The 27,297-nt window shown below is 45.0% G+C and overlaps 1 protein-coding gene across 4 annotated transcripts in view; it reads right to left on the reverse strand.

The window, feature by feature from the left end:
• LOC134440337 (uncharacterized) overlaps nucleotides 1-27,297 on the reverse strand; it is a 96,355-nt gene that overhangs the window by 61,329 nt on the left and 7,729 nt on the right. For all 4 annotated transcript variants that reach the window (XM_063190383.1, XM_063190375.1, XM_063190391.1 and 1 more), the window contains exon 2: nucleotides 58-1,822. In XM_063190383.1, the coding sequence (XP_063046453.1) occupies nucleotides 58-1,780 (1,723 nt within the window). In that variant the 5' untranslated portion in view covers nucleotides 1,781-1,822. The remainder of the gene's footprint in view (nucleotides 1-57; nucleotides 1,823-27,297) is intronic.

The raw sequence follows: 27,297 nt of genomic DNA on the forward strand, positions 1-27,297 counted from the left end.
CACAATATATGCAGTAAACAATATATTTCCATGTAAGCACTAATTGTCCTTACTCACCAGTGAGGCCCATTTCTCCCCAGTCCACCGACTCGGAGAGGAAGCTGTGGAGGCTGGTGACGGAGCACACGTCCTGGTGCCGGCTGGCTGGAGTGTTGTCCTCCGAGAGAGGCTCCGATTGGGCGAGCTCCGCGTCGTGGGCGGGCAGAAGCAGAATGGCGCCCCCGTCGCCAAAGTTGTCAAAGTCGTCCATGTACTCCTCGCTGGTGTCGTTGTGCTCGAGGGACGAGGTGCTGGACAAGGACATGTCTTCCAGCGTCTCTCCAGTGATGGAGGTGACGCAGAGAGCGGGCAGCACGCCCAACCGCTTCGGCCCAGGCTCAGGGCTCTGATGTGGGGGAGATCTCTCGACATCCTCCTTCTCCGTGGTGGTACCACTGATTTCATCACAGTAAGACTCATCATGCGACAGTTCCTCTGATCCGGGATCAGTAATTGCGCCGGTCTTTTTCGCACTAAGATCTAAGGGTGTGGGTCCATCATCCGCATCGAGGCCGTCTAACCCGGGACAAATGTTGGTAAGGATATCTGGCCTGGACCTCTCTACTCTGCCATCCTCTTTTTCTAACTCTCCAAGTCTGTATTCTGTTTCTAGTAGGGTGTGGTGATGATCTGTGTCATCGTCCCCTCTGCAGTAGTCTAATCTGTCCTGGTGTGATTCGACATCATCAGCTTTGACATAGTCTGTGCTGATGTGATCTAGCTCAGCCTTGTCTTCTCTGGGCTTGTCTGTGTGGGTCTGGACGGGCATTTTTGATTGAGGTACAGTGCTGGGGCTTCTGGATCTCTCCGTGGTGTTTGCAGCAGCAGATATGACCTGCGACCTCTCTTTTTGATCTCTGAGGCCCGTCTCAGTCACTAGCTCCTCCTCCGCCCGGCCTATCGGCGTGGGCCGCGGCTGCCTGATCAACGACGGCCGCATCAGTCTGTAGCTGAGCGCCGAGTGCTTGCTGGGGGCCGCGGCGGGCGTAGGCAACAGCGGCTTCTTTAGATTGGCCGGGGGCGGCAGAGAGGTGCCCATGGTGCCCTGGGGTACACGGCTCATGCCAATCTTGCTCCCTCTGCCTCCGTTCAGAACGGAAGGGGGCATGGCGAGGGAGGAGCGCGGCGGGGAAGGAGGGGTGTGTCGCGGAGGAGGCTCCTGGTTGAAAGAGTAGGAGCGCACGTTCCCTCTGGAGGTCATGTGACTGAAGCTGTGGGAGCGCACCATGGGGTCGTCCTGTGGCATCAACCGCAGGCTGTCACTGGACAGGGAGAGGTTGCCGTGGGCGGAGCCCGGCATCATCATGCTGTTTGAGAGGCCTGATTGGTTGGGCGGCAGCCTCAAGGCGGTGGGGTGGTGTGCGGGTCTGTAGGAGGACTCAGAGACGGCCGAGGCAGAGCGGCGCACCGTCGCCACGGGAGCCGACGGCTTCCTGATCTCTCGCACTGCGATTGGCCCTTTCTGCGGTTGCTGGGGGCGATAGGCTCCACCTCTGCTGGGCTCCTCCATTCTGAACTCGGGTTCCATCCTCTCCCCCTTCCATTTGAAGGAGAGGGCGGGGGTTGGGGTGGGTCGCATTATCCCATTGTGTCTAGCCTGAACCAGCAGCTTGGCAGCGGTAGGGCCGGAGGGGTTGGCAGAGCCGTTGGTGATAGGGTGAGTGGAGCCCCCTGCTGGTCTGGAGCCAAACTTGGGCAGCCTGGAGACCATGACGGGCTGTCGGAGTGCCTGTTCGTCCATGAGCCGCCTGCAGTACCATGGAGGAGATCAAGGACGACAGAGCTGAGGGAAAACAGACAGACAAAAGTGGAGAAAGGAAATTAACACCATGGTTGATTTCATACAACATACTGACGCATATTGCAACATACGTGATGCCAAGTAGGAGGCAGATTTGTTCTATTGTTTGTTAATGAAAATGAGCGTCGAATATCAGCACAAGGCTGCAGATTGCAGCTTTTTTGCCTCTCCGCGCCGGGCAGATCAAGTTGAAAAAAGTTCAACTCAAGGCTGAAAATCCGTTCCACGTCACCTGCCGCTATCCAGATGTTCTATTAGGAGAACGTTATCGATATTCAAATCAGTTTCATGATCCAACTTCAGGAGAGCAAGAGCTGGTCTTCTATCCATTTGACATAGATGAATTTACAAAGATGTTTGTGTATGTTTTCACAACACTCAAATAACACAACACCATAGATTGCGTTGAGACTGACAGCTCAGATGTTACATTGCCTGGTCACTGCATTCGAACCAGCGCAGTGGATCCGCGCTTGATCTGATCACTACAAATAAATCTGCTGGACGCGCATCAAGGATTGTTAGTAGAAATCCGCATCCAGTGTGATCGCAGTCTAATAGGGGAAATATACAATGATCTTCTTCTTAGAGAGCTTTACTGTATATATTAATAAATAAATAGTAATTATAGGGAAGACTAGTGAGAGATCCATGTAACGTGAGAGAAAGAGATGAACAAATGGATGACAGGGAGAAATAGATATATTGGCTAAGAATAGAGATGGAGAGACATAGGAATGGGAAGAGAGAAGGAGACGGAGTGGGGGTTGACTGGCGTGTGAGAAGCATGACACACTAGGCCTATTTCAGGAGTGTGTTTAAGTCACCCATGTGTGCATGGCCCCATCTGGTTAGCACATGGGCTAAAGTACAGAACCAGCCCCCACTAACCACTAAAGCCTTGCAGTGCCACACACGCAGGGCTGCCGACAGCTTTTGTTGGGCCCGGGACAAAGTCATCTGAAAGGGCCCCCGACCCAATACATACAATGTCAAGTCAAGTCAAATTTATTTTTATAGCGCATTTCATACACAGGTGCAACTCAATGTGCTTCACAAAAAAACAAATGCAAAAGGAAAGAAAACAAGCAAAGAAAAGAAGAAAGACAAATGTAATGGGGAATCAATTCTGGGGCCCCTATATCCTTGGGCCCGGCACAACATACCCCTTTGTCCCCCCTGCCGGCAGCCCTGCATACACGTATACTAAAATACCACAGTACAAGGCCGGGGGCCCGTTTCTCGAAAGTGTCGTTGCTACCCCATTAGTAGCTTAGCAGCTTGTCAATGGGAAATTGCATTGCAATCAAGTAAGCTGCTAACTTTAGTTAGCAATGACACTGTAGAGGAACGCACCACAGGTCCGGACAACAGACAGCAAATTGTGGATTGAGGCGTCGGAACTAAAGGTTAACAAAAAGGGTGAACTACACATACTGCACAGTTGAGTAAGATGGCTAAGCCTGATGTATGACAGTAAAGGGCCATCGACCAGAACAACCAGTTTAACGGACATTGCCCCAACAGCTGACATTTAACGGCCAGTGAGCCTCTGTGTGTGTGTGTGTGTTTGTGCACGCATGTGTGTGTGTGTGTGTGTGTGTGTGTGTGTGCGCCTGTGCGTGCGTGCGTGTGTGTGTGTGTAAGTGACTGAGTGTGCTGTACAGACTGCCACATTCATGGTTTTCGCTGGATAAAGGGTGTGTGCAGTGCTGAGCCTACACCGCACACTAGGAGTGGCAGATTTGAGATCAGAGAGTTTGACAGGGCGTGTTCCACTATACCCCCAAGCCCTACACACCCCAATTCCAAACAGTGGAAAAAATCAACCAATCACTGCGCTCAGTTTTCATAGCTCTGACTCTGCCTCCCTGCCCTATCAGTGACATTTAGGCGAGACGTCAGCTCTGCTGTGTGTCTAGACCTGTGCTGTAGGCAGATGCCACGACATCACCAACCATGCTGTAAACATTCGCACACTACCATGACGCATGCCCGCATACACACACACACGCGCACGCAGCCTACAATATGCACAGGCTGAGTCCATGGCATGTCAAGGCAGGGCATTCATACCAACACCAAGACATCCTTGGCATAGAATGGCATGCTGTTCACAGTGGACTTGCAGTATGCAGTATGTGGATCTGTCTGCTACAGCAGAGGTGCAGGGCCATCGGCGAATTTGGTTACTAATCTGCAAAGTAGTTATTCTCTACATTTCAGTCTTTCAGAAATGAACCGCCTTAGTGACCATTGTAGCCTATGGCAACCACAAGTTCAGCTCAACATGCTCTCAACATGCTCAGGTCAACTCTTCTGCTAATGCTGTGCAAAAGATGACCATAAATTATATTGTGACTTTACCCATGAATTGATGGCATCATCAATTAGCATACATTTGAGATTGCAGTATACCTTCATCAGCTTATATTTTACACTCATCAGCATGGCCGTAGCCAGGAGTTCGAAATAAGGGAGGTCAATAATGAAAAATAATAATTTCCATTGTGTAGGATGGTGCCCAGAGTATCTATTGCAACTACTATGCTGCTCATTAACTGTGCTCTCTTCTGCCAATTTTGGTCTTTTCATTAATATTTGCAAAATAATAAACTCATATTTACTAGTATGACCAAAATACAGTATGTTTTGCAGCTGAAAATATCTATTTCTGGAAATTCAAAATGGTGGATAATGGAGAAGATCCCCTTTTTCATGTATGAAAAGTGCAATTTTCCCAGTCATAATGAATGCTTAGAATTTGATGGTGGTGGTAAGTATTCATAAAAAATAACTTTTGTGAATGGGCAACATCAATTCTGGAAATAAACTACTAAAAACATGCAAAAAATATGTATGCAAAAACTGAGATTAAAAAAGTACATTATTTTCTCTAAAAATTAGGGAGGTCCTGACCTCCCTTACCTCATATGTGGCTACGGCCATGCTCATCAGCTGATACATTCAGCATGAATGGCCTACCATTCACACTAGCAATCAACTCAACAAGAGATGTGTATTGCAGGGATCAGCATCAGCAATGAATAAGAGCTTAATCTCAAATAAAATGTGTTCGAACAGACGAACTCTAACAAGGTCGGTCCAGAAATTCAAGGCAGCTACTGAATCTTTAATCAGTGTCCACAGTGCCTTACTGCAGCGTTTCCCAACCTTTTTTGTTCTGCGTACCCCCTAATCCATGTTGTCATATGAAGAATACCCCCCTTACGCCTGCTCTATATCTATTCCGCCATCCCAAAGTGGCTACACTCCATGTATTTGTTATTATTACATTTCTTCACGTACCCCCTGAGGTGTGCTCGCGTACCCCTGGTGGTACACGTACCCCTGGTGGTACACGTACCCCTGGTTGGGAAACACTGCCTTACTGTACGAACAGACTCCTGGCGGTAAAAACATTGAAAGCTGCAGAATCCCACCTGGTCCTGGAATGAACAGACCAGAAAAGGCAAAATCGGCGAAAAGATTCAACGTTTTAATGTTCAATCAGGGAGACCGGACAACCGAAGCTCTTGGTAAGAATAATATAGACTTTCCATTGGCTGCCGCCGAACCGAGTCAAAGCTCATTACATATTTTTAGGCTGAGGTTCAACTTCTCTTTTGACACCTTTGACACCCTCGACTACAGAGCCGTTTTTGCAGCTTTCACCACTTTTGCCGCTTGCTCTTCCATACCGAGTCAATAACTTCCACTGCTTTTGACGCTTTTACAGACTCTGGTGGGTCCCTACAATGAAGATTGTGGCCTGAGCAGGAAGGACTTTCACACATCCAAAAGCACAACATACCCCAACAGTGCCACACATGCAGGGCAGTATGAGGATGGATGTTAATGCAATTCTGCAGGACAATATATCACACTCGTGTACATCATGTAATCCCATCAAGGGTGTGTGTGTGTGTGTGTGTGTGTGTGTGTGGTTCATAAGTGTGCTCCACATGTGTGTGTTGTCAGTGTGCTCTGTGTGTGTATCGTTCATGTGTGCTCTGTGTGTGTGTGCATGTGCGTGTGTGTGTTCATGCAAGTACATGTCCTATGTGTGTGTGTGTGTGCAGCTGCTGCAGTCCCAAGGTTGGCCAAGGACAGTACAGGAGGGGCAGGAGATGGATGAGACTGTAGGACACTAATGATATCAGCCTCCTATTACAATAACACACACATAGCACTGTGGTACCTCCGCCCCAGGCTTTAGCTGGCTTTCACACACACACGCGCGCACACGTACGCGTACGCGCGCGCACACGCGCACGCGCACGCACACACACACACACACACACACAGAGAACACAAACACACAGAGAACACAAACACACAGAGAACACAAACAACACACTCAGACGGAACACACATACAGTTAGGGCCAGAAATATTTGGACAGCAACACAATTCTCATCCTTTTCCACCCTATACCCCACCACAATGAATTTGAAATAAAACAAACAAGATGTGCATTAACTGTAGACTCTTAGAGTTAATGTGAGGGTGTTAAAATCCAAATCGCATTAACAGAAAAGAAATAGCACCGTTTTTTGTGTGTGGTGTCCACTTTTCAAGGGATCAAAAGTAATTGGACAGTAGGCTGCTCAGATATTCTCCAGTCAGATGTGTGTCATTCCCTTACTACACCATCACCAAGATGTCAACAAAAGGTCCTAGAGTTAATTTAAAGTGTTTCATTTGCATTTCCATATATTTTTACGGAATCTCCATGAGATCCTAAGTCCACCTGTCACTATCAGTGATGCAAGCCATCATAAGGTTGAAAAAAATCAAAAGAAACCCATTTGAGAGATGGGGAAACATTGAATGTGATCAATTCAAGAGTTCAGAATATTGGAAAAAAGAAATTTCAGAGCAACACCAAATTACCTGGCAGACATGGAAAGCAAATGCTGTGAATGACAGACATTATTCTGTATGTGGTGAACAAAAACCCATCTCCCAGCAGTTGGCCAGATGTAGAACAGTGTCCAAGAGGACGGTGGATACATGTCCAAGGCAACAATCAAGAAAAATATCAAGAACATTCAGGAACACTTCACCATAGGAAATACAGAGGGTTCACTAAAAGATGTAAATAATTGATTGCATCAGAAATAGCAATACCAGATTCGGCTTTGCCAAACAACGTCTAAAAAAGACTTTATAGGTCTTGAGCTACATCCTTTGGACAGAGGAGACAAAAATAATTGTGTACAAGAGTAATGGGAAGAAAAGAGTATAGAGAAGGAAAGGAACTGCTCATGATTCAAAGCATACCACCCAATCAGTGAATCATGGTGGTGGCAGTGTCATGGTATGGGCATGCATATCTGTCAATACGATTTTCCCCTTGTATTTATTGATGGTGATAACTACCGACAAAAGCCACAGGATGAATTCTGAAGATTTTCAGGCTATATTATCATGTCATATTAAACCTAATGGTTCTGACCTCATTGGACAATGCTTCACAGTGCAGATGGACAATGACCCAAAGCTTCATGGGAAAGCCACTAAGCCATTTCTACCCCCAAAAAAGTGGAATATTATGCAATGGCCCAGTCAATCACCTCACCTGAGTACCATTGAGCAAGCATTTCACTTGCTGGAGGCCAAACTGAAGGGAAAATACCCTAAGAATAAGCAGGAACTGAAGACTGTTGTAATAGAGAGCTCACTATAGCATCAACAGGGATAAAACCCAGTGTCTATTGATGTCTATGGATTGCAAATTACAGGCTGTAACTGACTGGAAAGTATTTGCAACCAAATAATTAAAAATTGAACGTTTGATGTATAAATACTAGACTGTCCAATTACTTTTGGTCCCTTAAAAATTGGGAGGCACTGATAGAAAATGTCATAATTCCCTCACAGTTCACCTGATTTGGACGCAAACACCCTCATATTAAAGCTGAAAGTCTGCTGTTAATGTACATCTCATTTGTTTAATCTCAAATCCATTGAGATGGTGTACAGCACCAAAAAGATGAAAATTGTGCAGATGTCAAAATATTTATGGCCCTAACTGTATGAACCACGCACACACGCACGCACGCAAAATTCAGTGTTAAGCACAATGCAAAACTTTGACGATACAAACCCCACCCCCCACTCCCCTCTTTCTCATCACCTGATGTGGGCATTGGATTCCCCCAAGTCAGCTCTGACTCAGAGACAACCGTCTCCCTCTGTCCTAACAGCCTCTATTGTGGCCAAATGAAGAGATTTACTGGATATGTCTGGACTGTCCACATCTCACCGAAACACTCACACACAGACAGACACAGACATAGACACACACACACAGACAGATAATGTGGCTCCTCTAAAACCATGAGTTCAGCTAGAACACTTGTCATCTGACATGTACTGTAAAGGGCGGGTTATACTTCCTTTTAGTGCCACGGAGTGAGCTTGTCGAAGCCATGATGCAGTTAATTTTGATTTATGCCCTGTTTTGAAGCGCGGTCTGCGCGATGTCATTTCACGCTCAAACTGCCTTCAATACAAAGAGTAACCTAGACATGTCGGTTGTTTTTTAGCTTCACAGACTCGACGACAATGAAAATGAAACATTAAATCTTTATGTCACATGCATTTTTGATCGCACTGGCAGCCACCGCGGTAGTTTGGAACAAAGAAGTGGCTCATTTGTCGAGGACGAAGCGGAATGTTTCCTCGACCTCGGAAACACTGTTCAACTGTCCAAATAACTTCAGCGTCGTAACTTGCAAGCGCACGTGTTGTCTTTGTCGTTTCATTTATTTACACGAACCAAAGCACGGGCAACTTATTTAATGAAGAGCTCACAGTCCGTAGACCGACGAAGGTAGAACAAGGAAGTAGCTTGTTCTCGACTCGAGGACAGAGCAGGCTGGTCGAGAGGACCAATCAGAGACCTATTTTCGCCCTTCACGCCGTCGCTGTCTGCATCACTCCCTGCGTCGAGACACAATTTTGGGGAGGTGCCCCAGAGTACCTGCGTGATGGGGGGGGGGCTTCACTCCGTTAACTGCGCGGCTCACTGCATCACGACGCAGGGACGCTGATCTCGAGGCATAAACCACCCTTAATACACCAGAGTATGCAAGCACGTAAGCACACATACACATGGAGCACACTTAAGGGTGGTTTATGCCTCGAGATCAGCGTCCCTGCGTCGTGATGCAGTGAGCCGCGCAGTTAACGGAGTGAAGCCCCCCCCCCATCACGCAGGTACTCTGGGGCACCTCCCCAAAAATTGTGTCTCGACGCAGGGAGTGAAGGGCGGGTTATACTTCCTTTCAGTGCCACGGAGTGAGCTCGTCCCAGCCATGATGCAGTTAATTTTGGTTTATGCCCTGTTTTGAAGCGCGGTCTGCGCGATGTCATTTCACGCTCAAACTGCCTTCAATACAAAGAGTAACCTAGACGTGTCGGTTGTTTTTTTAGCTTCACAGACTCGACGACAATGAAAATGAAACATTAAATCTTAATTTTTGATCGCACTGGCAGCCAGCGCGTAGTTTGGAACAAAGAAGTGGCTCATTTGTCGAGGATAGGTCGCACGAAGCGGAATGTTTCCTCGACCTCGGAACCACTGTTCAACTGTCCAAATAACTTCAGCGTCGTAACTTGCAAGCGCACGTGTTGTCTTTGGTTCGTGTAAATAAATCAAACAACAAAGCATGGGCAACTTATTTAAAGAAGAGCTCACAGTCCGTAGACCGACGAAGGTTAGAACAAGGAAGTAGCTTGTTCTCGACTCGAGGACAGAGCAGGCTGGTCGAGAGGACCAATCAGAGACCTATTTTCGCCCTTCACTCCGTCGCTGTCTGCATCATACCTGCGTCGAGACACAATCTTGGGGAGGTGCCCCAGAGTACCTGCGTGATGGGGGGGGCTTCACTCCATTAACTGCGCGGCTCACTGCATCACGACGCAGGGATGCTGATCTCGAGGCATAAAACACCCTTGATGCAGACAGCGACGGCGTGAAGGGCGAAAATAGGTCTCTGATTGGTCCTCTCGACCAGCCTGCTCTGTCCTTGAGTCGAGAACAAGCTACTTCCTTGTTCTAACCTTCGTCGGTCTACGGACTGTGAGCTCTTCATTAAATAAGTTGCCCGTGCTTTGTCGTTTGATTTATTTACACGAACCAAAGACAACACGTGCGCTTGCAAGTTACGACGCTGAAGTTATTTGGACAGTTGAACAGTGGTTCCGAGGTCGAGGAAACATTCCACTTCGTGCAACCTATCCTCGACAAATGAGCCACTTCTTTGTTCCAAACTACGCGCTGGCTGCCAGTGCGATCAAAAATGCACGTGACATAAAGATTTAATGTTTCATTTTCATTGTCGTCGAGTCTGTGAAGCTAAAAAACAACCGACACGTCTAGGTTACTCTTTGTATTGAAGGCAGTTTGAGCGTAAAATGACATCGCGCAGACCGCGCTTCAAAACAGGGCATAAATCAAAATTAACTGCATCATGGCTGGGACAAGCTCACTCCGTGGCACTGAAAGGAAGTATAACCCGCCCTTTATGAATCATACACGCATGGATGGACGCACACACGCACACACGCACGCACGCACAAACACACACACGCACACACACGGTGTGCTGACCTTCATACACCTTTTGGACAAACTGCAGCAGCCTTAAACCCAAATGCAGTGTCTGGACAAAACTGGGAAAATATTCAAAGCAGTTCTGCTTTCATGAAATAGCACTGCCAAACGTGCCAAGTGCTGTGATTAAGGTACTCCTAAGCAGGCTGGGCATGCTAGTCTGCACACTAGACCTAGTTATTTCATGCATTTAGAACTCATTAGATCCAGACTGTAATCGATGCACTGTTTTGGGTCAATGATAGGGCTGTAACGATATTGTATCGAACCGAGAAATCGTGATACACAGAGTCATGATACTGTATCGCGATACAAGGAGGCAATATCGTGATACACCCTTTCAAAGTTTTATTACCCATTAGTCCAGAAAACAGCCTTATGATTTGATGTGATAGTGTTTCCAAACTTCAGTGGAGATACATTTCAGATATCGTGGGATGTAATCGAACCGTAGGTCAAAAATCGTGATACGAACCGAATCGTGAGTAGAGTGTATCGTTACAGCCCTAGTCAATGAAGAGCAATCTGTGACCTCCTGGATAAGCAAGCATTTCCCAGGGGCATCAGGCATATGACCCGTGTTTTACAGCGCAAACTGAAAAGAACATCTGAAAAGCTTTAAGCCATTGGCTGGGATGGGGACGTCACGCTTTGTACAACAAACAACAAACTTTTACGAAAAAGCACAGACATTGCATGTGTCATATGCTATGTGTAAAGGGGACATATACCTGTAAGGCACTGCTGCAGTGCCCATTCTGGGCAGTATGATAACATGGCTAGAACAAGAACAACGCTGTATTTATGACAATGCCTCTGGTGTGTGTTCACAAAAGCACATCGGAATAAGAATGTTACACAATCAAAAACAGCAACAGTAACACGACTAAACACCATATGCTCTCCCCTGAGCCTGTTAAAGCAATAAGGTCCTGAACCATGCTACCACTCGCTCTTGCCCCTTCAGCAGACTTCTAGTTAAACGGACTCAGTGAAAGCCTATGCAACCTTGCAGTCAGTTAAACAGACGCAACATACAGCACATTGCATTGCCGTACGTTTTCTGTCATACAACAGTAATTACACTGCACACAACAGAATTGCATAAACTATACCTAGTCGCAACCATGAGATCAGCTACCATTTGTTGTAACTGACAATCCTGATCTCTGCATAACAAGCATAAGCTTATGCCTGACCACCATAAGCTGATGTGGCATGCATGGAAATCATCCCTCAGAAACTTGGTGCCGAGCAGCGCAAATACAAACAGTCAATCTACAACTCGTTGGAAACGTTAACTTCCTGCAAGGTGTATTTATTCAACAGACAAAATGTAGATAAGCCAATGGAGGTAGTATGATGATTGTAATGATACATGTGTTTTGTACATCTCTTTTCTCAAAAACGGTTAAGCGTCAATCTCAAACACAACCTTGATCACTAACACACACACACACACACACACACACACACACACACACACACACACACACACACACACACACACACACACACACACACACACACACACACACACACACACACACACACACACACACACACACTTGCCTGATAAGAATAATCTGCAGGAACATGAACTCCCAGAGGGTGGAAATTCTCTCAGAAAAGTACACTGAGGTTCAAAGTGCAACGCCAGCCTACAGACATTATGGGTTACGTCACAGAATACATGTGCGCGCACACACTACACACACGCACACGCACAAGTTCAAGTGCGCACACGCACACACACACACACACACACGCACGCACACACAATTTATCAATATTGACAATATGTCTTTTCTGCAAGGTGTTGTAGATGGCCTCAGATGCTTTGTGTTCATGCAGGAGTGCTGCCTACTACTTGTAGCACGTCCAGACTTAAGATGTGGTCTACAGGGTGAAAGGTTACATCACACCAAAATCTGCAATGATTTAAGTGACGCATGCATAGATTCAATATGGTACAAGAAAGAGCAGCGTGAACCTATCTTTGATTTTTTTCAAGGTTTTCAACAGACAAATTCCATGAATAACTTTTCTCACGCTCATAACTCATGGGTTTGTGAATTTGCCCAAGGCCCAGGGACTCAATGGGAATGACACAGAAATGAAGTAAAGAAATGGGAATGTCACAAAACTGAACTAAAGAATTCTCTCTTTTTACTTTACACACAGGCCTGTTTGGCATACAAGACACACTTGGTTGGCAAGCATCAATATTTGATTTTGCTTGGTGGTTCGGGTCATTAAAATTTCAGAAAGAAAAAGGGTCGCCGTGTCCTGTTTGCAAACAGTCCAAAAGCTTACAATGGCAGTACAAACGCACGTCTACACAGACATCATTCCTCAGCCACCCAAGAGGCAATGAATCGGGTCCCAAAAAAAATCAGCTAGCCCCAATGCAAGTAGATGGCTAAAGGCCAAAAAAATAGCCTACCCTACGTGTGAGACGAACACTGATCATGACCAAATGTAGGGTATGAATCAGCAACAGGTCCAGTGGTCAGGGTTGCTGGATGATTTCCAGCCAAAAAAATAGCTCAAAACCCATCTGGAAGCACTAAATTCCTGCTCAATTTGAACCAAATTCTTTTGATTTCTAGCAGTAAAACCCGCCCAAATGCCCTTTTGGCCCAATTTTACCCGCAGTGGCCTTCCTAAGCAGCACAATTGGGTGGGAAACCCATCTAAATAAAAATATTATTATTATTATTATTATTATTATTATTATTATTATTATTATTATTATTATTATTATTATTATTAATCTGGCAACACCACCAGTGGTCTGTTCCAAACTCTGCACTGTGCACCGAGTACTGAGGTTGCATGCGCTTTCTTCCCCAGAGATTAGGAAAAATTTGAGGGTGAAGTATAGTTCCAAATCACATTCTGTCTGTTACACTTAACGGAAATGACTGTTACGTCATCAGAGTTTACCAACCGGCAAAATATAATTCATCACAAAACATTGTACTTACACTGTGTTTACGACTTTGTCTCTTAAACGCATGGAGACTGCCTTTCAAGTTAATAGTGTGACATGAAACATCTGACATTAAACCAAGTAACAAGACTGGCAGTCGTTGAGTGGGGAAAAGTGTACATCACTCCACACTTTTGAAAAATGGCATGAGGGCATCATCTGGGTGCTTGGAGTGCACTTGATTTCGCCATGATCAGAAATGGAGCACCTTACGTACTGTACCCAAACATAGTGCGGAAAGTGGTGTGCGGATATGGGACAGCACATGCTACACTCCTTGCAGAGTTAGCAGTTAGCAGAACCGCTCTACACAATAGGGGAGCCTCCAAATCAGTTTGGCACTGGAGGAATGTGGCTCATTACGACAAGAAGCCCTCAGACTGGATGGGGATAATCCTGGCCCCAGGCTTGCATTCCGCGCACGGCTAAACACAATCACCCTTCGCAGCTCATTCAAACCCTATTAGCCGCTAAAACAAAAGGATAGCATAGCACCGGCTCGGCCTGCCAAAAACTCACTTTCACACAAAAAAATGAGATTGTGCACTGCTTGGAGAACACGCAACTATTGAAAGCTAGTGAAAATGAAGGATTAGGTTGTAGATTGGACATCAGGACGAGGTTAAAAATGATTAACACTGGGACAAATACTTGTAACATGTCACTCCACTCTTACTTCCAACATGTCACATGCCAATGCATGCATGTGGTCGTCTGAGTGTGTGTGTGTGTGTGTGTGTGTGTGTGTGTGTGTGTGTGTGTGTGTGTGTGTGTGTGTGTGTGTGTGTGTGTGTGTGTGTGTGTGTGTGTGTGTGTGTGTGTGTACATGTTAATTCACATGTTAGTTCACATTGCACACAAGTGGCCCAGGGCTAGACTCCTTCACAAAGCAGGTCAAACATCTCACCGCTTCCTGGGAGCAATTGAAGAAAATGTCTGACCACAGCTTTTGAGAAAAGTGTTACTGAGAACCTGCTCAGTGCTTAACCCTCGGAAGAATGCGTGTGTGTGTGTGTGTGTGTGTGTGTGTGTGTGTGTGTGTGTGTGTGTGTGTGTGTGTGTGTGTGTGTGTGTGTGTGTGTGTGTGTGTGTCCGCTACTAATACTGGAATACATGAAGATGCTTGGAAAAGCCATTAAATGTCCTCTGCTGTGCAACCACACAGCAGACAGAACACGATATGGTATTACAACAGATGGCATTTAATGATTTTTTTTTCTCGCTTTCATGCATTTATATGGCTGTGTGTGTGTGTGTGTGTGTGTGTGTGTGTGTGTGTGTGTGTGTGTGTGTGTGTGTGTGTGTGTGTGTGTGTGTGTGTGTGTGTGTGTGTGTGTGTGTGTTTCCTCTTTTCGATTTGCACATTATATGAAATACAGTACAGACCTACTTGAAGCCACAAAATCTTGCAGAATGACCTGTCCATCATTAAGCCAACCCTCTCTGAACACACACACACACAGCATGCACACGTGCACACAAACACACATGCACACAAACACACACACGCACACAAACACACAACAAGCACACACTTTCTGGTCACATTTCTGTGGCCAGCTAAGTAGCCCATCCTACTCTCATCCCAATCTGTCTGCTGCTGGGGCTTGGCAGCTGTTCTGTCTACCCCACACTGCCCAGCCTGCTGCTGACTACAGGAGGCAGTCATGGGGCAGACAGACAGGCTGCCCTTCACCTTGACCTTCCCCATCTCTAAATTTAGGCTACGGCACAACGCGCAGAGCCCAGATGACAATAAGGATGCAAAGTTGGTAACACTGATCTGGTACCCTTGACCAAAGCAACCTGACTTTCCCAAACTAGTCGACTCCATGCTTTTTCTCTTTTTTTCCAATCTTACCTTTATTTATTTGCCTTTATTTTTGATAGGATAGTGGAGGAGAGACAGGAAACGAGTGCAGAGAGAGAGAGTGAGGGAAGAATCGGCAAATGACCCGGGCTGGCATTGAACCCAGGTCGCCGCCGTAGTAACCCAGTGTCCTATCATTAGGCCACGGCAGGGCCAACTTCATGCTTTTTCAAAGCCACCAAACCAAACCAGACAGTAGTGTAATTTGACTTTTTCACAAGGACTTCAAACAAGTTCCATTTTGATGTGACGCAGCAAATGCATTGAATCCAGGGTGTTTGACATCACGAGAAAATGTGAGTGCAAAAAAGGGAGTTAAAAAACGGCGTGCTGCCTGGCCCAGCCGTGGCTTAGTCGGCTGGGCACTGGACTGCTATGCAGGCGACCTGGGTCTTCCCGATCCTACCGGTCTCTCTCTCCCACTCATTTCCTGTCCCACTCTTCACTGTCCTGTCTGAATAAAGTTGAACCCTGCCCCTCAAAAAACTGCATGCTGTGATGTCATCTTTCAACAATAAGAATGTTTTTAACACTCTGTTCAAAGGTGAAAGTCTCAGTGATTCATGTGAAGGTCCACACCACGCTGACATTGCTCCACCCAGCTCTGATTTAAGCTTACAGATTCCAGAACTGCAGCTTGAAGCTCCGAGCAGGCGGCTGGCGTCAAACACAAGCACCCAAGAGGGCATTTTGATGAGTCTCCACCCCACATCCCCCAGGGCACTTCCCCACCGTGATCTGATTTACAGGTGTCTAAGAGGAGATATTAGTGCCTCCAATGATCTGAGGAAATGTGTTAGCTAAGTTGGTAATGGGAATAGTTAGATCTAAAGGCTCCACTAATTTCTGATTGAGCATGCATCACCGCAAAATCATGTGCATCATCAGTTTTCAGTCTGATGCAAGAAGCAGCAAGTTAGAGTTAGATTTTTAAGACCACCATGTGAGGCTTACAGCTTAAATGCATTGAGGTTAGCTGTAAGGTAGGTTCCAAGTAGAGCTACACTGTACAGTATTCTTCCATTAAGCCTGCAGACTGGCATAGTCAGCCGTGAGACCTGAACCAGAAGAATGTGAGTGAAGGTTTTATTGACTACTGCTAAGTATCCTGAGGTAGTCGAGTCGAGTCAGCCCGCACCCTGACACAGCAAGCAGCTTCTCCACTGCTGAGACCGCTCCTCTCCCACAGTTAGAACGCTACGGAAGAGTCTAGAACGGATCATTAACCCTCTTCCTTAATTGAATCGCAGGGGGATCAATTGCGTCCCGGTGTTTCACGGCTTAATCACTCATACAGCATCCCCTTTTTTACAGACTCAGTCAGCATCCATCCCACAGCAACCATGGATTACTGAGGAGCTGTGCAGGATTAGCCTACGCTAAGCTAATTAGAGAGACCGTGAGCACAGCAGAAGTGGAAGAGAGATGACTATGCAAAACACATCTCATCTCCATGCAAACTGCACCCTATTCTATTCTATTCTTTTCTATTCTATTGAACTCACAAATTGAATGCAATTTAAGCATGGAAAGGGGAGAAGCATTTAAGCATTTAAACATCTTAGATTTGTGAAAGCAAAATCCAAGTCAAATACTAAACAAGGGAAATGGCGTCGGAAACTGAATGGCATTAAGGCACACTGAGTAATCAAAAAAAGGTGTGTGTAATAATGTGTATCTGCTTCTGTGTTTGTTGTGTAATATGTACAAGTATGAATATGAAGTATAAAGGACACCTGTAGGCAGACTCAGTGTGTGTGTGTGTGTGTGTGTGTGTGTGTGTGTGTGTGTGTGTGTGTGTGTGTGTGTGTGTGTGTGTGTGTGTGTGTGTGTGTGTGTGTGTGTGTCCATCTCTTGAGGCAAGCAGAGTGACACTGCTAAACCTTTGCTTTGTGTGGAGCAAGGAAAACACACACCCCTGTGTGTGTTAATATTTGATGGCAGTGTGTCTGTCTCTGCCCCACCCCTCCCAGCTCAGGGAGACAAGGAGATACAGGCTATGGAAAAACAAAGCAGGAAGGCTAGATGGAAAAAAACAAAGCAGCAGGGCATTCGGCTGGGATCTGGCTCTGATGCGGGTCACAGACTTCTCAAGTTAGGAGCAACAAATGGGGACTACTGTAAGGACAGACTGAAGTACAAACATAACACTTTGCCATACCAACACAAAAAGGGCATAAGGTATACTGTACATACAGTATCCACTTTAGAATCCATTCTTACAAGAGTGCCACTATTACTTTTGGTAGTGCTTGCTAGTCCTACAAGTGAAAAAGTGAAAGCCCATTGGGAAACTCCAACTCCCATTGTCATTGTGACACAGCACTCCATAGCACACAAGTGAACACTGCACACAACGAAATTGCATTTATGCCTCACCCGTGCAAGGGGGCAGCCCTCAGTGGCGCCCCATGGGGAGCAGTGCGGTGGGACGGTACCATGCTCAGGGTACCTCAGTCATGGAGGAGGATGGGGGAGAGCACTGGTTGATTACTCCCCCCACCAACCTGGCGGGTCGGGAGTCGAACCGGCAACCTCTGGGATGCAAGTCTGACGCCCTGACCGCTCACCCATGACTGCCCATGACTACAACATTCAGAAGCGCTATGGCCAGCCAAACCGGAATTAGCAGGCCAAAAATGATTTGCGAATACGACAAACATTGAAATGAGCAGGGTTAATGGGTGTGGTAATGAGGTGGGTAGCCTTTGTAATGGTCTTCTAATGTATTAGTGTTATGGTCCAAATAATTGCACTCTCCTAATCCATACACTATTCCCTTCAAATTGAGCTGTTGATCCACAGAATGAGAATGTACGTGTTGTGTGTTTGTGAGCGTATGGTATCTCTAGCCACACTCACAGCTGTTGTGTTGTGTTGTGTTGTGAGACAGTTGGAAGCTGAGCTGGAGATAGTGAGTAATGATGGGCCTTGGGTAATCACACGCTGTAACTGTTCGGTACGGCACATCGCAGCCATTGGCAACAAAAACACCCTCAGGAGAAGATGGACATGGACAACACACAATTTTCCAGATAACTGTGTGTCTGTCTGTCTGTCTGTCTGTGTGTGTGTGTGTGTGTGTGTGTGTGTGTGTGTGTGTGTGTTAATACTAGCGACCGGACCATTGTACAAGTCTTAGTTTTACCTTGGTCTAGTCTTCATTTGGTCCTGTCTCGTCTTGACCTGTCTTGATCTTGGCAATGACTCAGACTACAGTAAGCCATCTTCACTAGTCCAGGGATTAAAGCAAAAAAAAGTCATCTGACTGAACTTTTTTTACCGGTTAGGCACCCGATCGAGTATCACTCCGTAACCCAACGAACACCAATGTAGCCAGGCTCTGCCCTCATAACGAAACATACACTGGTTTTATGCAAGGAATGGTGCCAGAGCCAGCACTAGGCATAGGCAGACAGGGCAGTCGCCTAGAGCAGAATAGGCCTATGTATTGAGGGCGCCAGTAATCCAAAAAGTGCCACAAAATCAGAACTTCAACCAACATAAAACTTTACACTTCACATTAACAATGAATATACATTGCAGACTCAGTAGGCCTACATACGCAATCAGTATGAATGTACCTGTAGGTACTAGATCAGATGTGCTCAATCAGATGTAGGCCTACAATGCTATGTTTACAGATGCCAAATTCTAAATACAAAAAATAGGAAAGAGGGAAAGGGGGCAGGCCTAGGCCACCAGATTGACTAGAACTGGCCGAGAATGGAGGGATAATGGATACTATATCAGACTGCAAACATTGAACTGCAATTTGGGGTATGTTTTGGTTATTTCCTCTTATTTCTACCCATTGTTTATGAATTGTTCACAACATTATGCAGAATAGATTCACAATGAGTGTTGCTTCAAAATTGTCTAGCTGATATCACAGAATTATTGACTTGGAATTGCAATGCGTTGATACAGTGATCCTATTATGTTTTTTTATTGTTGTTGTTGTAGTAGTAGTAGTAGTAGGCTATATTTTCTCTTTCACATCAGAATGGGCAAACACTCTTCTGGTGAAGGCACTGGTGCGCATTGCTTGCAGGTGTATTTCTGACATTTAAAAAATAATGCACTGGTCATAGCAATCAGAGGGAGGAAACTAGTTGTTGGTTATTTTGTATGTTTTTCACTATTCATCCTGTTACAAATAACTTGTTGACATTTACACACAGGGTGCGGTAGTCTACCTCTTGTGTTATACCGTTTTGAAAACCTATGCCTACCGGTAGCCTACTTTTTTGCTTCTCGTTGTGCGGTGCCAGGCACACGCTTATAGGCCGGGAGCCAGCTACACCCCTCAGGATGTTTTTCGCTATGTTTTTTTCACTATGATTTCCTGTTAGCCTATACCCTGGGCCATAACGAGTTGATAGGGACAACTCCCAACTCGGCCCCGTTTGGTCTCAGGGCCCAAAAAAACAACTTTTAAGGAAAATCTGCAGGCGAAATTATGTAGCTGCAAATATTAAGGTACTGCAACTCCAAAAATGGTCCTAGAACCCTGTAAATTCACATGGGTCATCCTGTCACATAGGGGAACCAACCTGAAAAATGTTTCAGGGCTTGGGGCTTTTCCTCTGTCAAATATCATCTTCAACATATCCAAAAAGCTCAAAAAATGCTTTTCCGCCTGACAAATTGTCCTCATATTTGATCATTTTCAACTCTGTTATGATATGCATTGGTCCCTCAAATGTAAATAAAAAACTGCCTAACTTCCTGAGCCTCAATTTAAGTCCAAGAGGACCTTTCTAGCTAGAGTACAACAGCTGCTATGTCCAAAGTTATTCACTATGGCCTATCCGAAAATAGTCTACTGGCAATAGTCTGCTGGCATTCTACAGGCATTCAGACACTTTCAGGCATAACCATTTCATATGGGACTATGAACATCAATTTCACATATGTTTGACCTTGAGCTGAAAACTGCTATGAATGAAAGTATGATGTGAATAGCATCAAAAGTAGCTAATGTTACCACCTATTGGTAGACTGTGAACAGGATGCCACACATGGTACTATTACACAAAAGGAATTAATCAAATGAGATGTTTTGAATTGTTTGTATGGTAAAACAGTAGTGTAGAATGTGAATAAGAACTTTTAATCATCATTATCATCATCATCATCCTCTTCCTCATCTTCATTCACATTTGTATGGATTTCATCAGACATGTTATGTTCATCGGTGTCCTCCTCTGCCAAGACATCAATGAGAGTTTTTGGAATTACATCACCTTCAAACCATAGTGGTTCAAGCTTCCCAGTATATGTGTTTATGTGATCTCTGGGTAATGCTCATGGGCCCTCTTCCAGATGCGCACTTGAAAGTATATTATCATTTTTAATCCCAGGGGGAAATTAAGGTGCATATTTACATCAATACAAAAAGACATTACACACACGACATTACATACATCGATACACATATATTAACCATATAGCTCACTCTTACATACATTCAGTCCAAGGCATATCTCACTTCCTCACTCACTCTCTGTCTCTCCCTCTCTTCCATTCACACAGGCACAGGCAGATCTCTCTCTCTCTCTCTCTCTCTCCCACACACACACACACACACACACACACACACACACACACACACACACACACACACACACACACACACACACACCTAGTCACAACTGTGGTTAGTGATAAGTATATCAGTGTAACAGTGATTTATCATATGCTCCTTAGCTAAGTGGCACAGAGCAGCAAAAAAACCAGAGTGTCCAAAAAAGTGTACTGGTGATTTATCACATGTGCCTTAGCTGAGTGGCACAGAGCAGCCGAAGATCAACTGTACAAAAAATAGTCCAGGAGTGGCATAAGTCACTGTGCATTGTCCAAGTAAGAGAGCCAGAGTCAAGTATCCATAGTATCCATTGAAAAGTGATGGGGGAATTGGGATCACAGGTTTCACACCACGTCGCTCCACTCACAGTCTCACACACACACACACACACACACACACACACACACACACACACACACACACACGCACGCACGCACGCGCGCGCGCACACACACACACACACACACACATACACACATACACACGTTTGAACATACAGAATGTAATTGTCCTGTATGACTGCATTGGAAAATACCTCAGTGCAGTACAGTAAAAAATCCTAGTGCAGAGTGTAGATTCGTAGCGCAGAAAAGTTTTTCAGGGGTCACACCCAGGCGAAGGATAGGAGTCCAGGTAGAAGCACAGGAGGCATACAGATAGTGTGCAGGTGTGGGGGTTGGTTTATGCGGTCCAGTCACCTGGGAGGATTTCTGTTTGTCCTCCTGTGTGGTGTGGAATAGCTGGAGGGACAAAGGACCTCCGTACCCTGTCTGCGCTTCAGGAGATGGGGCGAAATCTGTAACTGAAGAGGCTTCTCTAGTTGTCAAAGACTGGGTACAGGGGGTGCAGGGGGTGATTGTCCATTATAGAGTTGAGTCTGCTTAGTGTCCTCTTCTCAGCTGTGATAGTGAGAGCCTCCAGTTCTGTGCCTATAAAAGACTCAGCTTTTTTCACCAGCCAGTCAAGGCGTCCAGCATCTCTCCTCCTAATGCTACCACCCCAGCATGCCACAGCATGGGAGCATACTGGCCATGGCAGACTGATAGAACCTCCTCTGGCCTTTCTTGTACCGTGCTTGTGAGTTAGCAGACCAGTCCAGTTTATTCTCCAGGTGTACACCCAGGTACTTGCATGTGCAGACTGTCTCCACTGTCATTTATTTGGTTTTGGTGGTGTTCAGCTGCAGCTGGTTGATTCTGCACCATCTGACAAAGTTCTCCTCCAGGCCCCAATACTTCCCCTCCTGTCCATCTTTAATGCATCCAACAAAGGTGGTGTCATTTCAGAACTTTTGCATATGGCAGCTCTCCGAGTTGTTGTTGAAGTCAGTGGTTTACAGGGTGAATAGCACCGGGGAAAGCACCGTTGAGGACCCTCTTGCACGGTGGGAATTGTTTGAGATTGTTCCTTGAGTCAATTGAGAGACCCTGACGAACCTGGCAGTTTGACCCAGAGATCTTCTTTGGCTTCATCAATGATTTTTACTCAGTGACTAAATCCATACAGGCAGCAGCTGAACTGCTCAACACCATTGAGAAGCTGTTGGAACTGAGGATCAGTTTCACTACTTCTGCAAAGACTTAAATGAATGTTGATGTTTGTTTCAATATCTTCATTGGTTTCACCTGTCCTTTGCTTTTGAATGCTGACGTGCAGTCAGCAGGCATGCAGGATCAGAAGAGCGGCAATGTGTTCCTGGGAATAATCTTTAACCAGTAGGTTGATGTCGATTAATCTATCACCCATGTCAAAGATTATATTGACAGTTGAGGACTTGGCATAATACAGGAGAATGAAGAAAAAGTCAGAGTCTTTTGCTCTGACTCTAATGGTCCTGATGTGAGGCCTTAGGAGGACATTTTTCATCATACAGTATCTTAGGACCTCCAGTGATCCAGTTATAAATGAATGAATGCCTTCTTGTTTTCATCCAGGGTTCCCACACCTTTTTCATGAACAAATTCAAGCACTTGTCAAGTACCTCCAAGCACCATTTTTTCAGTTTTCCAGCACCTTTAAATAGGTAGCCTACTAGTGAGTTTGCCCATATCAGGATGATGGTCATGGGAAGCGCAACAACACACATGCTCACCACGCAACATCAATGATCACCCAGTATACTTTACTGTGTACCCGCCATGGCAAAAAAAATATATAGGTGTAACAAGAAGAGACACTCAGGGCTTTTTCTAGATTTTTTTGGTATGAGGGAATGCCAGCGGGTCACCACCATGGAAGGGGCAATGGCCCACATATTGGGAACCACTGTGGGACACTTGACAGACTGGGTTGGAGGGGGTGTGGGGGTCCTCCCCAAGAAGACAGTAATGAAGACAGTTTATGTAAGTGTCTGTGCTAAATATTGTTTCATCTGATGCAGGGATGATGAGGAGTTTCCATCCTGAATTAGAGCACATTGGCCTGGAGGAGGAAACAATTGTTGAGATGGAGTATGGTGTCAGAGTTAGGGGGTAGGGCCCATGAGCATTACCCAGGTATCCCAAGTCCACTTGACCATGGGTTTCACATAAACACAGATACTGGGAAGCTTGAACCACTGTGGTTTGAGGGTGATGTAATCCCAAAAGCTCTTATTGATGTATTAGGACACTGATGAAATCCATACAAATGCGGATGAAGATGAGGAAGAGGAGGATGATGATAATGATAATTATTAAAGGATGATTAAAAGTTCTTATTCACATTTTACACTACTGTTGTACAATACGAACCATTCTTTAAATAATTGTCTCACTTGATGCATTCGTTTTGTGTAATAGTACCATGTGTTGCATACTGTTCACAGTCCACCAATAGGTGGTAACTTTAACTACTTTTGATGCTATTCACATCATACTTTCATTCATAGCAATTTTCAACTCAAGGTCAAACATATGTGAAATTGATGTTCATAGTCCCATATGAAATGGTTATGCCTGAAAGTGTCTGAATGCCTGTAGAATGCCAGCAGACTATTCTGCCCTACAATCTTAGAACGCAGTAACTCTGAAAACGGCAAACTGAGAAAAAAGGCTTCAAAGTTTTCCATATGGCGCGACAACTGTGTTGTCGGTAAATTGGTGGTGACACTTCCTGGTAATGCTTGTTTAGGATAGAAATTTAATGCACACAAAAAACCCCCAAAAAAACAACATTTATGTGTCTTTTTGCCACAAAAAACAGAGTTACTGCGTTCTTGGCTGGTATTACTGCCACAAAATGGAGTTACTGCAGGAGTTACTGCGTTCTTAGCTTGTATTACTGTCTACTCCCAAACCAGTCCCATTGGAACGTGCAGCAATAACTCGCCGACTTACTGCGTTTTTGTTTAACCTTTTTTGGGTCATTTTTGCACTTTCAAAATGAGTTTTCTCCAAAACGGGACGGTGTTGGACCACCATTTTTGGACACAAGACAAATGAGGTAGTTTAGAACCGATTTCCGATATAAAACATTTTTCGACCATTTTGAGTTACTGCGTTCTAGTATTGCACGGCAGTATTGCCAGTAGACTATTTTCGGATAGGCCATAGTGAATAACTTTGGACATAGCAGCTGTTGTACTCTAGCTAGAAAGGTCCTCTTGGACTTAAATTGAGGCTCAGGAAGTTAGGCAGTTTTTTATTTACATTTGAGGGACCAATGCATATCATAACAGAGTTGAAAATGATCAAATATGAGGACAATTTGTCAGGCGGAAAAGCATTTTTTGAGCTTTTTGGATATGTTGAAGATGATATTTGACAGAGGAAAAGCCCCAAGCCCTGAAACATTTTTCAGGTTGGTTCCCCTATGTGACAGGATGACCCATGTGAATTTACAGGGTTCTAGGACCATTTTTGGAGTTGCAGTACCTTAATATTTGCAGCTACATAATTTCGCCTGCAGATTTTCCTTAAAAGTTGTTTTTTTGGGCCCTGAGACCAAACGGGGCCGAGTTGGGAGTTGTCCCTATCAACTCGTTATGGCCCAGGGTATAGGCTAACAGGAAATCATAGTGAAAAAAACATAGCAAAAAACATCCTGAGGGGTGTAGCTGGCTCCCGGCCTATTACCATTGATTTAAAAAACGTCCCCGATTCCTACACGCACTCGTGTTCTCTCCTACAAGCTGACACGACGCAAGCAGACACGACACAGTCACAGACATACGTCTATCGTTTAACAAAAGTAGCACACTTTCCCAAGCTTGTCGCGCAACTTTCCACTCGAATCAAGACAAATCACCCACCTATCAGTCCTGAGTGCACAGTGCGCAAATAACTGAGCTCTAACGTAGCGTAGTCCGAGAAGATGGGCACAGACGTTGAGCCACTCAAAAACAAGCACACACACAACTGTTGCTGCACACTATTCCAGTTTGCAAAATAGCATCACACAGTAGCCTACAACAAGCCTTGAAAGTGAAACAAACACTGAAACGGCATTTATTGACCACCCATCAGAACACAGCTTCCCAGAACAAGACGTGGCATAAAATTAGAGGTGCTCCGATTGCTCGGCTGCCGATCATGACCGGCCGATAATGGCCAAAAATAGCCTGATCGGTGATCGGAAAAACATGCCGATCAAAAAACCGATCGAGAGATATTAAATTCCTCACGCAACCATTTGCCTTTACACCTGGCGCTGCATGTAGGCGCTGGCTCTGCACAGCTGCAACTGCACCAAAAGAAGGCATCTTTGCTTGTCTATAACTTTTCGCCATTCCCCCTTCATTTCCACCATTCATAACCATATCTGCATCAACAATGATCTGATTTTCCGATCCATGCGCCGTTTACCTGAGTGACAATGTAATTTGCGATTGAGTACTCGCCAGTGAGCCATGTTACGTTATAACCTGTGTAGTTGCCTTGGTCAGCACGCGACAACTTCACGTTGTCAGCACAAACATGTCAATTATTGTTTTCAAAGTTGTAATTGGCAGTCAGTCGATTAGTTTGATAGTCGCTGAAACACCAAACGGCGACAGATGTGGTTAAAACTTGAGAGAGAGATTCAGAACGGTAGTGGAGCACTGCAACTGTGGACGGTGACAGAGAGGGGAGGGGCTCTCCTCACGAGGCTGCTCATTTAAAGCGACAGGTTGTTTTTTTCTCGTATGTGGAAGACTATTTGATGTAATGTTTCAGTTTCAATTCAATCTTAAATAGTTTAGTTATTCTATGCAATAACTTATACATTGATTAATACTGTAGACTGTATTACCAACACTAGTCTGAAAGATAATAATAATAATAATAATAATAATAATAATAGCCTAATAATAGACATGTGCAAATTAAGATTGATTGGTTTATGGGCAGAAATGGTATTCAATAAGGATAATTAATAGGCTATTAAAAAAATAGGAAATCATTTTTGTGATCGGCAATGATCGGTAATCGGCAGATAAAGATTTTTGGTGATCGGTATCGGTGATCGGACCCAAAAAATGGTGATCGGAGCACCTCTACACAAAATATTGGCTCTGCCAGGGATAGCCTCCGTGACCCCTGTAAGATGCAACCCATTTTTAACTTATTTCTTAAATATATATCGGCAACAACAAAGTTAATATGCTATGATTACAGGTGAGACTGTAAATTATCCGTTGTCAGAAAGACAACTAGAGCTAGTTCTACACGTAGCCAGTCAAACGCGCTAAACTTTGAGGATGAAACGCATGGTATTACGCATGGTATATCCTAGCTAGCTGCCAATGATAGCCGTCCCATTGGGGCTATGAATAATGTTAGCAAAAGTCACAATGCTTATAAGGAAAACCCTTCATGAAAAGGACATCATGCGCAGTCCAAGTAAACTACTCTTTTTTTTCTAACTATCCGCCACGGCAGGTGCAACGATAATGGAAACATACGTGTCCTACCTTCTTCCAACTATGCATTCCATGCATATGCATTATTATTAGCCCATATTGGAATATCAGTCCAACTCGTTTAATGATTGTCATTGCACTTTAAAGACATAGTATTACACGTATTGTCTTTTCTGCCATCAGCAACAATGTTGGCTATTTGTTTTTTTTTTTAAATCTCTCGCGCTGCGCCGCCACCGAATTGTTGACCGCTCGTGCTTTTTTTTTTTTGGGAACACGGAAGACCAGGGGATGGCTCAAAACTACTGAGTGAATCTGTTGTATGACACCACCGATGCTGGAGTGTATAACTAAATCCGTACACCAAACACACCTCTCGTCCACTTCTCATGACCAGGAGTGCTCTCGATTTGAGTTCAGTTGGAAAGTAAAAATTGTAAATTAATTGACATGAATTATAAGGACGGAAATCCGTCCAAACGAAAATCCAGTTGACGGAAATCCGTCACAGCGACGGAAAACTTTAATCCCTGCTAGTGTCTGTGTGTGTGCCTG

The sequence above is a fragment of the Engraulis encrasicolus genome, chromosome 2 (assembly GCF_034702125.1).
Source record: "Engraulis encrasicolus isolate BLACKSEA-1 chromosome 2, IST_EnEncr_1.0, whole genome shotgun sequence".
NCBI classification, from domain to species: Eukaryota; Metazoa; Chordata; class Actinopteri; order Clupeiformes; family Engraulidae; genus Engraulis; species Engraulis encrasicolus.